Genomic DNA, 16,415 nt, shown 5'->3' on the forward strand with positions numbered 1-16,415 from the left:
ACAAGCCGCCTGGCATTTTGCTTTCAATCAAAAGGACCCTATTGTTTTGTATGCCCTGCAGTTTACTGTAATGCCATATCTATAAGTTTGTGTGCGAAATATTTATTCAGAAGCGACCTCTCATTCTCTGGAATGCATTTTTAAAGGAAGCTTGTCTCCTTTAACTCTGCATGGCTCTGCTTAATTTTTGTACGCTAAAGTACTTCTTCCTCAGTCTTTTCAATACACCATCGCTCTGAACAATTGCAATGTTTGTTCTGCTTTCTCGCAGTTGGATATGGAAGCAAAACGAATGGAGGACAAGACGAACTATCTCCTGTCAACAAGCAAACAGTTAGCAGGGACAATGAAGCCCCGTCACCAGGTCACTTTTGGAAATCATAATTTCGAAAACCCAGAGCGCTTCGTCCATTTGAGAACCAGCATAAACACCGAAAATAATCACACTACTAGTCACTCCCCATGTTCGTGGTGCTACATAGTACATATATACATAGCTCAAAAGCTTACACAATGGCACATCCTATGAGACGGCCCTTGGGGTGAGCTGTGTGAACTTTACAATGCCATAAAAATAGTGTAGCGGATTAAAATACAAGGGCCCGTTGGCTCGGTCGTCTCGTAGGAATGGGCACAAATGCTTCAACCGTGAAAGCATACAACGCGGATTCCGCGTGAAGAAGCACTTGGCGTTTTCAATTGACGTCAGTTGGCGTATTTAGCAGAAAAAAAAATGACGCGATGTTTTCAGGGACTTAGCCAAAATCGCTTAAGTGATTACAGCGCCGAACAGAAAGAAGTACTTCGGGTATGGGTAGTTCGGTTTCGCCCTTTCTTTCGGTTTCTTTACTTGTAATACGTATGCAAAATTCTTTGTCCGAAATATAATCATGAACCGTCATAGCTCCTGAACGCATAAACATATTTGTCCTGAATGCATAAACATATTTGTCGAATCGGCAATCACTCGAATTTCGCGTATAAATAAAATAAAACTGGATAGTGCTGGTTACACTGGATCAAAAATTTGTTCATGGGGGACCCATGATTTCTAGAGAAATCTTCTTAGAATTTCTAGAGAAACCTTATTAGAATTTTTCGAAGATTACGTTTTTGCTATACTCATTGCCATGGTTTCTTACCCGAACAATATGACCCACCCTAATGTACATTCATACGTACATATGTAGGTTTATTCAATAACATTTTGAGAGTGACAGAATTTACGCTAAATGACCCACCCAGTAGAATATGAATGTGTCGCCGTTATGAAAAATTCTAAATTTAATAGGAGAGGCATAACACTTTTAGAATTCATAAGAAAATGATTTTAATGTTTTTCTAATGGTCCAATAAAACACGATTTATTTTTTTGTATTATGGTATAGAGCTAAGTCAAAGAGCATAAAATATATACAATGATAATCGAATTATTAGAACAAGCCTACAAATGTTGCAAGCGTTTCCTTAATTTAGTTTTACAAAATTTTCGTTTTTATTTAAATTAACAAGTCCAAATTTCCAGTATTCAATCAATATAATATTTCATGAACAACGGTCAAAAATTCGGTCCTTCGGTACGAGCAGGCTTGAAAGTGATATTAACTTTGGCCAGAATCATTTGCGCAGTCATTTTGGTGCATTCAAAAGCATTTCAAGCATACATGAAAACATATACATAAGTTAGGCGTTAAGGTACAGCGTGGGCACGAAAAGTGTCTGCGCAAGATATCCTGACGAAATTTATTGCAACTCCAAGTGGGCTTTCTCAAATACAATACATACACTACAGCAAGCATTGTATTTAAAAAAGCAAGAAAATGCACCGATGAAATGCATGTACATAAATATCTACGTACGTATGTATGTATGTATGTAGTGTGTACTTGTGTTTTATATAATAAATTAATTAAAATGTATGTGGATGATTGTGCAAAATTTCCAAACTAAAAATCTATGAAAAGAAAATCCAACCTCGATCGAAAACATTCAAGGGCACGTGCACTGAACTGACGCTCAGATTGACTGGCGTATTAAAAAATTCAGCTTTCGGTGTTAGAACAATCTCTTTGGGCGGTACAAAAATATGTGGTTCGCCCATATCATCCAGCTCCCGAGGTGCTGGTGTTGGTATAGGATCATCGGGTTCTCTCATATCTTTGGCATTGTAATAGGAAAAAAACTGATCCTCCTTTTCGTTTTGATGTGAGAGCGCGGTATTCTCCGCCGTATCCATAATACGCTGCCGTTTTTTTAAGAATATTTTCGTTTTAAGTTAAGACAAATTACGTACATATGTTATTATAAATTTAAAAATTAAAAATGCATACTTGTTATCATCAAATAGTTTATTCCTTACCCGTACTGCGCTTATTTTTAAATCCATCATCATTTTGACATCGTGCGCCATGTTTTCAACAATTTTGGCTCCAGAACGCGACACCACTTGTGCTTCTTTGAAACTCTTTTGTAAAGAAACAGTTAGATAGAAATGTAGTATACCAAAAATATAGATTCACGTTAAGGTCAAATAAAATAAAATAAAATTTTAGTTATGAGAATATACGAGGGCAGTTTAAAAAATCGGTGACTTTTCGAATAAAAGATATTTTCTCGGCTCCTGTATGGTCTCCTTTAAGGTTGACTACTTAACCAGCGTTCTTCCAAAATAATACTTATTTGAGTTTGAGATGACCTCTTCATTCGACTCAAATCTCTCACCAACGAAGCTTAGAAACAATAAATCTAAAGAATATGCTGGATGAAGGAGTAATTCGTAAACTAATTCACGTGTGATGGTTGTCTATTTTCAAAGGCTGTCAAACACAAAGTAAGTAACAAAGCGTTAAAAATTTTGGTGGTAGCTGACAGAAACAGTGGGATTTTAAATCTATTTCGCAGGAAAATCAAACAATCACTGACTTATAAAATTGCCCCCGTAAAGATTTTTTTCGTCACTTAATTGGGGGAGTTAAAATTTATCATAACGAGTTATATTGCGGTAATGACAATCACAAACACTTTTAACTATTACACCGAGCGACAGTAAATTTTACACACAAAAAAAAAATTATATATTCTCGAAACCTATGGCAAAATATTTTAAAACTGCGTTTTTAGTTTTTCTCTCTGGCGTCAAGATTTTTTTCCAAAGGACTTTAAAATATCAAAAATATTAAGGGGACAATTCTGTAAAATACAAAATATATTAAATTTTTTGGTGCATAAGGACGAATGGGTTTTAAAACTTATTTTTGAAAAAATTAATTGTTAAGGACTAATATACACAGGACCACATCCTCGAATTTCATCCCCCTAACTCTATTAGCTTAAAAAATATATCTTCAATGTTTTTAAATTCTACCAAATTTTCATCAATCAATTGGCACCCACATTGTCGTTCTACAATATAATTATTTTCTTCATTAACTATATCTTAAAAAATTTCAAAGTCCTTTTAAAAAATTCTGATGTCACAGAGAACAACTAAAAACGCAGTTTTACTGTATTTGGCCCATAGTTTCGTGAGTATATCGTTCCTTTTGTGCACTTAGATTTTTTTTTGTTTTTGTTTTTTTCGTACGGTGTTTTAACTGAGCATTCCTTTTTTACCTCGCTTGGGATGTAACTATGTAATATTGATGCGCCTAAAATATGCAGCGATTTTCTTTATCAAGTTACATACCTGATGACAGTACGAATGGGAATTGCTTTAAATTTTCATTCTTAAGCTTAGTATCCAGCTCTTAAGAAAACGGTCAAGAAAAAATTGCCATTATTTCGCGTGTGTGTCCAAGGAATTTTGACATTTTTGATAACGCACAGCCTGTTGCCTCACTCTTTCCTCAAGAAATAATGGAACGGGCATATATTTCTGTTGCAAACCTGGGTTGCCTTGTGCTCTTTTTTCACAAAAAACTTTAGAAAACCGTAGTAGAAAGCGTACTAAATTTCTGAAGAACTGCGTACTGCCTTAAGGAAATTTGACTCAAGAAAATTTCTTAGCCATCTTGTACGTCATTTTATATGGAGTTTTTGCTTTTCTTAAGAGCTGGATACTAAGCTTTAAAGTAATCTGGTTACAGTACGAATGGAAATTATAAAAGCGAGTTTTTAGTTTTTTAAACTATATTTTTTTATTTTATTCACACATACATAACTATTTTATATGTTTTCTCGAATGGATAGTCCAAAAAAAAATCTGGTCTCAAGACGGTAGGATAGCACACTTTTCTGACTATCGCCAATTTCTTTGCCTTACTGTGGCCGTTTTCTCAAGTAACCTGTAACTTTAAAGCTCACTTTATATTTAAAGATTGCATTAAAATTTGTGATTATCTGTAAGGTAAAGCATTTTGCGACAAAGAAACATACATACGTCAAAAACTGAGAATATAAATGCTTAACTTAAGACATAGCTCTATTTTTAATCCAACCTTTAAATATAAAATGAGCTTTAAAGTTACAGGTTACTTGAGAAAACGGCCCTAAGTAGCTGAAACATTTTTTTTAATGAAGTAATAATATATGTACATATGTATGTAAAAAATTATCAAAATTATCCCGAAAACTCGCTATGTGGGTGGAATTAGCCTAAACCTTTTTACCTTACTCTCTTTAGTAACGATAGATTTAACAGATTTGTACAACTAGACTATAGCAACTTTCGAGAAAAAAAAAGGTTTGCTGTACACCCCTGAATTATAAAATTTTTGCAAGGCAATTTCGAAAAAAAAATTGTTTGACGGAACCTAGCGTCGCACAGTGGGGCAAAAAAGGTTGCAAAAAGGACAAATCAATTTTGAGAGCGCAAATTACCCACAGTGTGTACAGGTTTCTTTTTTTAAAATAAAAGATAATTAAATTTTGCGTCGATCTATCCGTGGCGATTTTTGAAAAAAGCTCCCACTAGAATGTGTGTGTGGTGTGGGAATTCAGTTTGTATGGGAGCTGCCACGCCCCCTTTTTTAATTAATCCCATTATTGCCATTAGTTTGGCGTTGATATAATGTATCTCTATACTATACGTTGAATACTTTCAGAGGTATGCTGTGTGAAAACTTCAGTTTGTATGGAAGGTGCCACGCCCCTAGAAATATCGAAATTATTTTGCTTCTATAATTATCCTTGGAGGATCTGGAGAAAACATCCAAAATTTTAAAAATATCGGCACATCTGTTCTCGAGTTTTTCGAACAGAAAAAAACGGCTTTCAAAATATCTATTAGTATAAAGTTTAACGATTTTTGGTGAACTTTAATTTTCTGACAATAAGTGTGCGTTAGGGTGAAAATAGCTGAGATTTGGCGGGTAAGTACCAGAACATGGAACTTGAGGCCAATGAACTTTTTAACAAAAAAAAAATTGTCGCCTCGAGGCAAAAACATCAATATATCATACTTTAAGATCCGACAGTAAAGGCCGAAGATATGACGAAATAATGAAAAGGCGACCCCTACGTTCGGGATTTTTTTTTTCGAAAATTTTTTTCTCAAAATGTCCGTGATATACATACAGTGGTATAACTGATTATCTAACAAAAACTATATCAATTCATTTGTCAAACTTTGTGCAACAATTATAAAAATTCTGCAAAATTGCATCTAAGTTTTCGCCTTTTTAATCAGATTTTTTAGAATTTTTTTGAGTATGTAGTTTTATAGCCCATTAAATTTTAGTTAATAAAGTGCAAGTTTAAAGTTCCTGAACAATCGCGTTAATTTTTGATAATTTTTATTCTGAACGTATTAGGCACTTTTTCCATGCAAATTAAAATTATCGAACATACTTTGTATCGAAGAAAATGCGTTGAAAAATTGCCAAAAATAAACGCGATTTAAAACAAAAAAAATTTAAAAAATTTTATACAAACGTAGCCAACATTTGATAAAATGTCGTGTCCCTATTTATTTTTCCACCACTGTATGTATGTTTATAAGTAAGTGAGACCATTTAATTTTAAGATGTGTACTTTTCTGTTCTTTTCGCCGCTTCATTGCATTCTTGTTGTTTTTAATATAATTTTAAAACTCTATCTGGCATATTTAAATTTATTATTAACTCGTTACTTATTAAATAACTGGAGCAATGACCTCTTTTTACGCTGCACTTTTGCATTCATGTTCTATAAAGCTCTTTCGGCAAAGAGCTACGATATTATTTTCTTAAAATTTTTGCCATTAGGCAAAAACTTAAAAAATTTTGATATATGGGTCGTTCTTAAAAAACATGACCATTCTGAATTTTGTAATTTTTAAAAATTAAGTTGGCCAAATATGTTTATAATTGGCCTCATGTGGTTACGGATGGTATCAACAATAGGAATCCATAACCAGCAGTATTTTTTTTAATTTTTGGAGTTTTTGGAGTTAATAAGTCACAGAGTGGACCGGTAACAGAGGGGACAAATTAACTCAAAAATACCATATTTTAGCTTTTTATTCGAATTTTGGAGAATTTATTTGTCCACTTAATTAATGTACATAAAATATTTATAAAAAAATTATAAAATAAATAAAAAATCACTTTACTCACCGTTTTTCAACAGTAACAGAGTTGACACTGAATAAGGGTACGTACCCGGCATACAATTGGGTTCCTTACTCAACAACGCACTAAACAAGACTGAACAGTTCAAAACACATTTTGTTGATTTTAGCGAAGTTATAATGGAGAAGCATAAGAGAAATATACGCGTCATAACGTTTAACAAACATTTTTCAATAAAATGAGTGGACGTAACAGAGGGGACCAAAACCTGGGGACACAAATTTTCTTCATAAAAATTATACAAAAAAATTATTTTTCATCATTCTTTTCTATATATGGTATTAATATACACAAACTGAATAACAAAAATTGTAAATATTATTTTTTTTCAATTTTATTTCAACTGAAAATAACTATTAAATTTTTATAAATTGGCTCGGGACACAGGTTTTTGCTAAACCTTTGACATTGAAAATATTTTTTAAGTTATTTTCAGATAATTAATTATTTTTTTTTTATAATATAGTTACGTAGAATCGATAATAATTTATAAAAATGCAGATATTTTTCTATTTTCTTTTTGAAGAAACAAAATATAAAATAGTAAAGTCTGGGGACACCAATTGGTCATGTTTTTTAAGAACGACCCATATTTGTCTGATAAATCTACAATTCTTTCATGTTTAGATTATCTACAATGGCCCGTAGTTATAGTCAAAATAAAGTCGACTCTAAAGTTAAAAGCAGCTTTTTGACATAACTTTCAATGGGATATCTGTCCACTCATAAAGGAGTTCGCGGAGTCGCGAAAAATCGTAGTGTCATTAAAAACAAATTACGTCAGTTGCCCCATGCAGAGCTAATGCATCGTAAATTCTGATGTGCAATTAACCCATATTGCTCAAAGATAATTTTTGAGAAAAATCAATATTTTACTTGAGGATTACACTTTGTAGCTAAAAATGCTTACCTCTTGAACTTCCTTTCGCCTGGTAATGAAGTCACCCAAATGGAACAGCTCCATGCCTAATTTATCAGCCCAGGAATGTACACTATATACAGATGAATTATTATATTCGTTATATTATAATTATTTCATTGGTACAATATCACAAGCTAACGAAGAATTGTAACTCACAGATTGTAATTGATTTTTTCTCCTGGTACAAAATTGGCACCGTTTGGATACAATAGAAAGAAACAAATTAACAGATAATGCGTCCGCGGTACCGAACAGCATGCCATTTTTTTGTATTTAACTTTAAACAGATACCTCGCCTTTATATTTTTAATATATTTAACTATTTATTTACAAAACTATGTATTTTTTTATAACTATGATATCTATGTAGAAAAAATTTCTTCCAGCATTCCTTCACTTGTTTATCGATTAGACCCTTACCAACTAGATATTACTAAATTACCATAACCTTTTTTAATTGTAACAAATGAAATTCACTATTTAACGGTGCAAAATCTAACAATGAAATCTAAAAAACTGATAAATTTTCTGTTGGAAAAACTTTATGTCTACACCGTTTTTCACAAAGTTCGCGTATAACGTCAAAACCCAGTGAGTTCATCGCTTGAAGGCTATGTGTTACAAAGGGAAAATAGCAGTCTACGGTCATTCATATAGACTAACTCTTCTAACGGTTATTGGCGCATGCCCGAGTTAAAGTTAACGTTTGCGCTAAGCGATTGTTTATATTTTATCCTCTCACGTGGCCGGCATTTTGCGGAGCGTAACAAGTGTTTGTTTGCAGGATTTGATAATGTTGATATTTTGCCGGCGTTTTATCACACATATGTAGATATATGTATATGTATATGTACATATGTATTCATTCAGTTCGACTAAATAGGTAAATGCCAGTTAAAAACGTAAACAATTGCGTAGACATGCGCATTGAAGATGTTTTGAATACACATCCGCGGATATACAAATTGGCTTGATATAATGCACAGATGAATGAAAAAAAACATATGCATGTATGGATGTACCTACCTTTAAGTGTATACATACATATAAGTATATAAGTATAAGTGTAGTGTATGTATGTAACCTTCCCTAGGGGAGAAGTATCTAAGTATGTCATACATATTTGAGTACCCTGCAGTGAAAAATTATCAATTGATAAAAATAACCAACTTGTAGCTAGCTTTTTTTTGCCTTCCGAGAGACGACCGTCATAAAAAAAAATAGTTTTCTTTTGTTTTATTTTAGATGTTAGTCGGAAATTGGGGTCGATCCCAGGCCCTGCGGTTTGGTAGTGCGCACTTCTAACCACTACACCACAACGGCCGCCATAAGTATACATAAATCCATTAGAGATGCCGTTTTTAAATCGATTAAATTCGAAAACAAAACACAAAAAAACAGAGCTGTTAAATTTCCATTACGATTAGTAATCATAAATTTTTTTTTGCATTTTTTAATTTTAATGATTATTTTAATTTTCTTACATAACCCAGCCATTAATAATTAATTATCTATATATAAATACGCCACAAGAAATTTTTGCAATCCCTTTTTTGAAAGCACCGCTCGCTCGATTTCAATGAAAAATATACCGATTTAAAGGGCATAACTTTCTCTAATCCAGTAATGTTAATCCCGATACATAGGGGGTGTGGCATCTGACATATAGACTAAAAGGTGAAAACCACTATATCTGGGTAAGTGGGCGTGGCACTTCCCATACAAACTGAAATTCTCATATCTCTTATATCTGGAGCCACTTATGCTAACGTCCAGAAATTGGACACAGCAACATATGTTGTCAATACCGTACTTACGGCGAAAAGTGGTAGATTTTGAAAAAGGAAGCGTGGCACCGCCCATACAAACTAAAATTCTGATATGGCTTTTCTCTGGAACCGCTTACTATAAGGTAATGGAATTTTATACACCTACATTTATACACATATAAAATCGCAAGAATCATTTAATTGTGAACGATTTTCTCCCAGATTTTAATCGCATTGAATGATTGTTGTTTTGTGCACAAGTTTTTAGGAGGATCAGTGTGTTTGCCTTTCGATAGGTGCCGCAGGGATTGGGAACTATCCTAAAAAATCATATTTATGATCAGATTTGTTTCACTTTTAGAACACATATTAGTAACGTAATCTTGACAAAAACCCGTGTGAAACCGCCGTTAGAGAAGGAAATATTACCTTTTGTTGTAAAGCTTCAAGATACTTTCTCAACCGTTAACGGTTTTGATGAAAATGAAAGAGTTTATGTAGATGTGGGCAATTTAGTTTTTAACCTCCAAGAGGCTATCAGACAATTGGCTTGAAATTTTTCTTTCAGCCGGCCTAAATGTTGATGTTGATAGATAACTCATACGCCACGGCGTGCCAAACTCTTTGGCTATTTAATAGACCAATAATCAAGTACTTGTGTTGGAGTTTTGAAATACGAGTCTCCCAGCCATCAAAAATTCCGAAAAATAACAAAAAAGTGGATGAAGTGCGGATTTTTGTCCGTTTACTGATTCCATTTCCGGTATACTTTGACGATCCGTTCTCCCACTAAAGTATTCGGCACGAACGTATGTACAGACAGCAGTGTGTGAAACGGATACGTTTTCGGCTGTTTTTTTCTGAAACTTGTCTGATTGAATTTTTCGTTCAATACACTTTCCTTTTGCACTTCACAGATATTTTTTCATGGTTCAAAAGAAATAAAATAAAATTAGGAAGCGCCTGACGGAATTCGAACCCTTCTGGAAGTTAACAAATAGCGGCACACCCCTCTGCCGCTCAGCCACTGCCAACTACGCTTGCATGCAAATAAAATACAATCACTACTTTCAAATGACATCATCTTTTTCGAACGTATTCCGGATACGAAAATTGATGATAACTGTAGGAGTTTTTTCTATTCGTTTTCGGATACGGAAAATTGAACTAAACTGCACTGTCAGCAAAATTAACGTTTCTTTGCTGGCTGGGTTGGTAATAAAATTACAATAGTCCATAGTGATCCCGAACTCCGCTTGATTAATTGCATGCGAGACTAAATTGGTCGCTTGCCTTGGCGTATGAGTTATCTATGAATATTTATGTACTAGTGCTCGGGCTATTCGGTTAATCGATTAACCGAATTATTCGAATATGACTGAAGTCGACTACAGTTAATCGATAGCATTATTCGTTTAACCGTTCATTTCCGGTCAATCGAATATTTTAAGTTCGAGTTTTTTGCATTTATTCGTACATAAATATGAATATGAATAGTTTTGTTACATTCGTAATATTTAATATTGCATTTCGATGGCTGAGTAGGAGGATCGACCTATCTCGACAGCCACTTCAGAATTTGATAGAACACCCTATCGCAGAATTCGGTTCAAACCAAATTCAAAATCGATTTAATAAAAGTTAAATTTTGAAAAAAAATGGACTTGGCACCAGGGTTCGTATTTGCACACACATGCGCAGCACATCCTAACATTTTACGCTCACACACGTGTGCTGTGCATATAAAAAATTAAAAACTTGCTCACATCACATGTGTGTGCCGTTTGGTAAAAAGCACGGGCACATGTGTGTACTTTATTTTTATATATAAAAAAACAAACAACATCTCACTTTTTATTGAATTGTCTTTCAAAAAATAACGTTTAATAAACAAATTCTTTTAAAAATATATTATGTGCATGTGCATGGGCTGAAATTTGTACAAAAATCGGCTCACACACATGTGCATGTGCTTAATAACAAACAGCACACACTTTTCTGTGAGCAGAGTTTGTTTTCCACTTATGCACACACATGTGTATGAGCAGTGAGTACAAATTGAATGTGTTTCTGGCGTGTGTGTGAGCAGAGCATGTGTGTGCAAATACGAACCCTGCTTGGCACCTTTTCACCTTTAGGTAGCGATATGCTTTTTTCATTTGTGAAAAATTTCAATTCAATTTCAATGAAAGTTCGGCTACTGAAATTCGATTTGCTACAATACTCGAGTAGTCGAAGCAAAGCAACTATTCGAATAGTCGAAGGCGGGCGACTTTTCGAATACCACTAACCGAATAATAGGCATGCGGACGGTTAGGAATCGAATAATCGGTTAATCTAATAGCCTTATTATTTACGTCGGTTGAAAGACAAATTACCAGTCACTGTAAATTTTCTGTTTTTTAAATTATTTAAGGCTTCAAAGGAAAAAATGTACCACTTACTAAAATATTTAAATTTATGACGAGTAAAGTAGGTTAAGCAGGTACTCTAGAAGAATCTGAAAAATATATACAGTACTCAAAATTATCTTTTCAATCATGTTGCACGCCTCGTCTCCTCTGTTTATGGGGTTGAGTTGTTCATCCAATTGGATGGGATAGGACAGCTTCATCTTCGGCCTTAACCTTCTTTTCCGGGTCTCTCAGGAAATCTTCCGTTCTTTTCGGTTGTTGCTGCAACGCTTTTTCATATGCATTAAGCGCGCTGCGCAGTTGGATGCCATTAAGAAAACTCGCCGCCTGCATTCCTCAATCAGATTCTCCTAATTCAATCCAGCAGAGGGAGTCGAATTTCAGCATCTTGGTGACGGAGAAGCGACCTAGCAAGACTAAGGGCACCGCCATTCTACACCTTTTCCAACAGTATTTTAGAAAAGCACAAAAGTATTTCAGAAAAGGCCAAATGCATTTCAGAAAAAGCTAAATGAAATTCAGAACACACCAGAACCAGCGCTTGTAACGGCCTTTTTTATTACATAAATACGAATGTAGATGTATGTTTATTACATACCAACAGGCAATGCCAAAGCATCTGCGAAAAAATAGATGAGTAATCAATTAGCACGAGCACAATCTGCAGTAGATATAGTTTCTTTCGATTGGTGTATTATTTTATTTTGATTTTATTACTCAGCGGTACTCATTTGCCCTTTTGTGAAAATTAAGTAGAGATACACTCGGAGGTTTGCCGTTGCAAAAGTTGTCCTAGAAAAAAATTATTGTCTGAAATACATTTGCCCTTTTCTGAAATACATTTGCACTTTTTAGAACGGAGCGGTGGTGCCAGCTGTGAATGCGGTCCTATCAAATATTAATTTCACCATGTTCGTATCCGAATTAAAATATTTGTTCAAATTGCACGATTGAAAACAGGGTTCGAATGCCGTCAGCAACAAAAGGATTCGTGTTTTTCACCGAACTATGAAAAAGCGTCTGTGAAGTTCAGAATAAAAACGTTTTAAATGAATAAAATAGAATCAGAAATTTTCTCTCAGTACTTTTCTAGTCGTAACGTTTATTTTGCACACTTGAGCGACAAAACGGACTGTCAAAATATCCGGAAATAGAATCAGTAAACGAAAAAAAAATCCGCATTTTTTTTGCTGGTTGGGCTGTATCAGTGCGTTGTTGGGGGTATATTGTACACTAGCAAATGCTACGTTCCAAATCTTTTAGAAATATTAATGGAGATAAGTTAATAATAAAAACATACTTTTAAAGGAACCTTTCTAAATATAAATGAAATCATAAATACTGGTTTCCCAAATATCTCGCCAAATTATTTGTGGAGTTAAGAAATAATGAAAAATATTTCTTGTGAGTTTTCTTTAGGGCTCGATTCTAAGCTTAATTAATATAAAAAACATTTGTCTACATGTTTATTTGGGGTTTACAAATGTGTATATAACTAAAAATTTTAAGAAATTTAAAAAATAAGCAAAAAGTAATGTTCAAAACGATATTCACCCTCGATATCACATTGATTTTACAACTTTTTTCGTTTTAGTTAATACAATATAGTAATTGACAGTAGTTCCCCATCTTGCACAACGAAAAATTTTAAATATTTCATATTTTTATGTGGAAGTACCAAGAGCTCTAGTTAAATTCAGTATACTCATCAAGGCGCCGACAAGTACTTTTTCCGAAGCATATAATATGCCGCCCACTGTTGCTGTTACAGGCTAGAAATTAAAAATTGAAATACAATGAAAAGGTGATGCACATGCAATATCTAAATAAGCAAATACTTACACCGAGCAGATATAATGTAATGGCGATTACGCGCTGCAGAATCACGATTACAATAGACAATCCCGTCAACATGCCTAGCAGTGTGATTAAGGTCAAAACCTCAACTAAGCGCACAGCTACGGACATTTTGTCTTTCGCAAAACCGAAAATTTATATGCCTTTTCACTCGTTTTATTTTATAAATTCAAAATGTGTTTTGTTTTTTTTTTATTAGATTTTCTGACTTTTTCTTTCATTATTTTTAATAATTTACTCTCACAGCAACTTTGATCTTGCTAAATTTGTGGATATTTTGCTTTATTATTTATTCTGTCGAAACGCTTTTGAGTGGATTATGTTCAATCGAAAATGTCGAAAACGAATTCAACAAGCTTGGCGAAGACCATTACCTGGGATATAGAAAAATGCAAATGTTAATTTGTATATACAGGCATACATATCGCACACCGTCTTCAAAAGAGTCACAACTCAAAATTTGGCTTTTTTGAGATTATGCGATAAAAATGTACACAGATCTTCTATTTACCTTTCAGCAACAGCTGGATCAAATTTTTGTTAAAATTTGTTAAAAAAAAAATGATTATCATGTGCTAAGAAATAGTTTTTCGCATTTTCTCGTATTATTTTCGTATTTTTTCGTATTATTTTGAGTTGTGACTCTTTTGAAGACGGAGTGCGAGATATGGCTAGCTTAGAGCGAAAAATTGCTAAGTCTACTTTTTGTAAAAACTCATATTTTGATGTAGGAAGCAAGAGAAATTAAAAAAAGGCATCGTTTTCTAGACTTGTTTTATTTCTTCACGTTTATATTCGATGAAATGAAAATTAGCCTAAGCTACATATCGCACGTTTAATAATATAGGGATGTAACTCAACATTTCCGTTTTTGGAGATTTCATTATCTAATTAATAAGCTTGATAAGAAGAATATGTTGAGGCTAACAGATAACCAAATTTCTCAGATATGGCGAAGATATGTGTATCTGTCTTTTAGTACACCAACTGTATGAATTGATAAAACTTTGATTCAAGGATGCATTGCAACGTTAATTTTAGCGTTTACCAAAAAAAAGCAATCGTTTCTGTTGAAACGATTCTGTTGTTATCGATTAGGTAATTCTCAAAATAATTCTATTTTGGTTTTTAACGAAAAGAAATTAAATCGTTAATGCTGAAGCTGTAGCATGCATTTAGGTGCTAGGTGTTAATAGTGAGCTGGCAATGGCATACAACAACTTTTCGTTGATTTATTTTGTTTCGATGTTAACGATTGATGATTTATTTCGTTTCAACCTTGATTGTGTTTTGCTTCATTAATTCAGCTCCGAAATGAAATTATTTTGATAAGTTATTTTTGCGCATCAACAAAGCGAAATCGATTCACATAGTCTGTTGAGCATCTCTGCTTTGATTGCGTTTTTTGAAATTTTGAAATACTTCGTTATATTATTAAACGTACGATATAATTTCCAAATTAATACGAAAGATTTTAATTAGCATAGAATCTTTTTGGTTCGTATGGAGTTTTACTTTGCTTTAAACATGCAAAATATTTTAGTCAAAGTCTTGGAAAATACTTATTGAAAATGGCTATTATTTTTTTCGTTTCCTGTAAAATTTCTAAAATTGGACTTAACAGCTTTTCACTCTAAACTAGCGATATGTACATATCTATACGTGAGTGGAAGAAGGACCTATCTCAGCAGCCAGTTCGAATACGCCCGAACTCAGAAAACTTTTCAAGAACGCCCTACTTCAGAATTGGCTGCCGAGATATCGCACACCGTCTTCAAGAGTCACAACTCAAAAGAACACGTTTGTCAGAAAATGCGAAAAACTATTTCTTAGCACATGATAATCATGACTTTACCTTAGGCTTTTAAACAAATTATAACAAAAATTTGCTTCAGCTTTTGCTGAAAGATAAATAAAAGCTCTGTATGCATTTTTAGCGCATAATCTCAAAAATGCCAAATTTTGAGTTGTGGCCCTTTTGAAGACGGTGTGCGATATGTTGGTCGATCTTCCACTCAGGTGTCGATATGTGCATGTAAGTGATAATATAATTACACAAACTCACCAAAGTGTCTGCAATGATACTAAATGATTTCATCATTATCGTTGTGATTTCTTCAGGATCATAAAACTGAAGTATTCGAAATACAACCTTTAATGACATAAAGAAATGTTAGCTCTACTTTTTGGTCACCAAAGTCTGCAATTGTATTACTCACAATAGCAGAAGCTATAATGAACAATGGCCAAATGACAGCTATTACCAGGCGCATAGCCCATATTATTGTATACCAAGCAATAAGGAATAACCCTATGTAGGCAATGATTGTACCGTAATCGTTAGGCAAATTCATGTTTTTCGTTAACCATTCATAGAGTACACAATGCAGCGGTAAATCCTGAAAATAACAAATCACTTATAAATCAGCCCTAGGAATCTGAGTTCAGTTTACTCACCGTCCAATTGCCAGCTTCAGTTGATTGAAAAGGGGAATATGACATTTTTATTTAAGAATTTTGAAGAATTTAAATTTGAAAATTTGTTTGAAAGATTGTTGCTCAAAATTTCTGTGCTAAATTGGTCTGTGTAGCTTTTCTACAATGAGTACAAACTTGATATTTGTATTGAGAAGCTCGATAAGTATCATTTAAGCGCTCAGTGGGGTCGTGTAATGTAAATGTTGGTACTGTAGTATCGGACTCTGTATAATTTAGTTTAATGACGTGTTTTTTTACTTTCAATTTATTTACTTATGTGGAAACAAAAAATGGAACTGTAAACAAACAATTAGGCGCGCAAAACTATCGACGACACTATCGATAGTATCGATGTTTTTTATTTTTCGCTACCATCGATTGTTTTTTGGTTCTATCGACAGTCCGACACAATTGATTCAGTATTTAT

The 16,415-nt window shown here is 33.6% G+C and overlaps 3 protein-coding genes and 1 long non-coding RNA gene across 9 annotated transcripts in view; 1 reads left to right on the plus strand and 3 right to left on the minus strand.

The window, feature by feature from the left end:
- stj (voltage-dependent calcium channel subunit straightjacket) overlaps positions 1-7,886 on the minus strand; it is a 38,608-nt gene extending 30,722 nt beyond the window's left edge. For all 6 annotated transcript variants that reach the window (XM_017619046.1, XM_017619045.1, XM_017619043.1 and 3 more), the window contains exons 1-4: positions 7,627-7,886; positions 7,459-7,540; positions 2,360-2,464; positions 1,975-2,242 (exon numbers count right to left, since the gene is read on the minus strand). In XM_017619046.1, the coding sequence (XP_017474535.1) occupies positions 1,975-2,242; positions 2,360-2,464; positions 7,459-7,540; positions 7,627-7,733 (562 nt within the window). In that variant the 5' untranslated portion in view covers positions 7,734-7,886. The remainder of the gene's footprint in view (positions 1-1,974; positions 2,243-2,359; positions 2,465-7,458; positions 7,541-7,626) is intronic.
- LOC108365094 (uncharacterized) lies at positions 1,461-14,255 on the plus strand. The gene is made up of 3 exons (XR_001847878.1): positions 1,461-1,475; positions 7,093-7,096; positions 14,170-14,255. It is a non-coding gene; the product is annotated as an uncharacterized LOC108365094 (long non-coding RNA).
- LOC108365093 (uncharacterized) lies at positions 13,092-13,681 on the minus strand. The gene is made up of 2 exons (XM_017619053.1): positions 13,496-13,681; positions 13,092-13,425 (listed from the first exon to the last, which is right to left on the minus strand). Exons 1-2 carry the CDS (start codon positions 13,619-13,621, stop codon positions 13,318-13,320), a joined length of 234 nt encoding a protein of 77 aa, XP_017474542.1. The 5' UTR covers positions 13,622-13,681; the 3' UTR covers positions 13,092-13,317.
- On the minus strand, positions 13,682-16,324 carry LOC108365092 (uncharacterized). Its single transcript, XM_017619052.1, has 4 exons — positions 15,968-16,324; positions 15,730-15,909; positions 15,576-15,662; positions 13,682-13,884 (listed from the first exon to the last, which is right to left on the minus strand). Exons 1-4 carry the CDS (start codon positions 16,010-16,012, stop codon positions 13,834-13,836), a joined length of 363 nt encoding a protein of 120 aa, XP_017474541.1. The 5' UTR covers positions 16,013-16,324; the 3' UTR covers positions 13,682-13,833.
- Between the last annotated feature and the right edge of the window lie 91 nt (positions 16,325-16,415).

The sequence above is a fragment of the Rhagoletis zephyria genome, unplaced genomic scaffold, assembly GCF_001687245.7.
Source record: "Rhagoletis zephyria isolate East Lansing unplaced genomic scaffold, Rhagoletis_zephyria_1.1 Rzeph_scaffold_01774, whole genome shotgun sequence".
Classification (NCBI taxonomy): Eukaryota; Metazoa; Arthropoda; class Insecta; order Diptera; family Tephritidae; genus Rhagoletis; species Rhagoletis zephyria.

Coding starts and splice junctions, on each gene's coding strand:
- LOC108365093 (XM_017619053.1), bottom strand. CDS start 13,621: ATGTCCGTAGCTGTGCGCTTAGTTGAGGTTTTGACCTTAATCACACTG. Junction 13,426..13,495: donor TTACATTATATCTGCTCGGT/GTAAGTATTTGC, acceptor TTTAATTTCTAG/CCTGTAACAGCAACAGTGGG.
- LOC108365092 (XM_017619052.1), bottom strand. CDS start 16,012: ATGTCATATTCCCCTTTTCAATCAACTGAAGCTGGCAATTGGACG. Junction 15,910..15,967: donor CTGAAGCTGGCAATTGGACG/GTGAGTAAACTG, acceptor TGTTATTTTCAG/GATTTACCGCTGCATTGTGT. Junction 13,885..15,575: donor GTATCATTGCAGACACTTTG/GTGAGTTTGTGT, acceptor TCTATATCCCAG/GTAATGGTCTTCGCCAAGCT.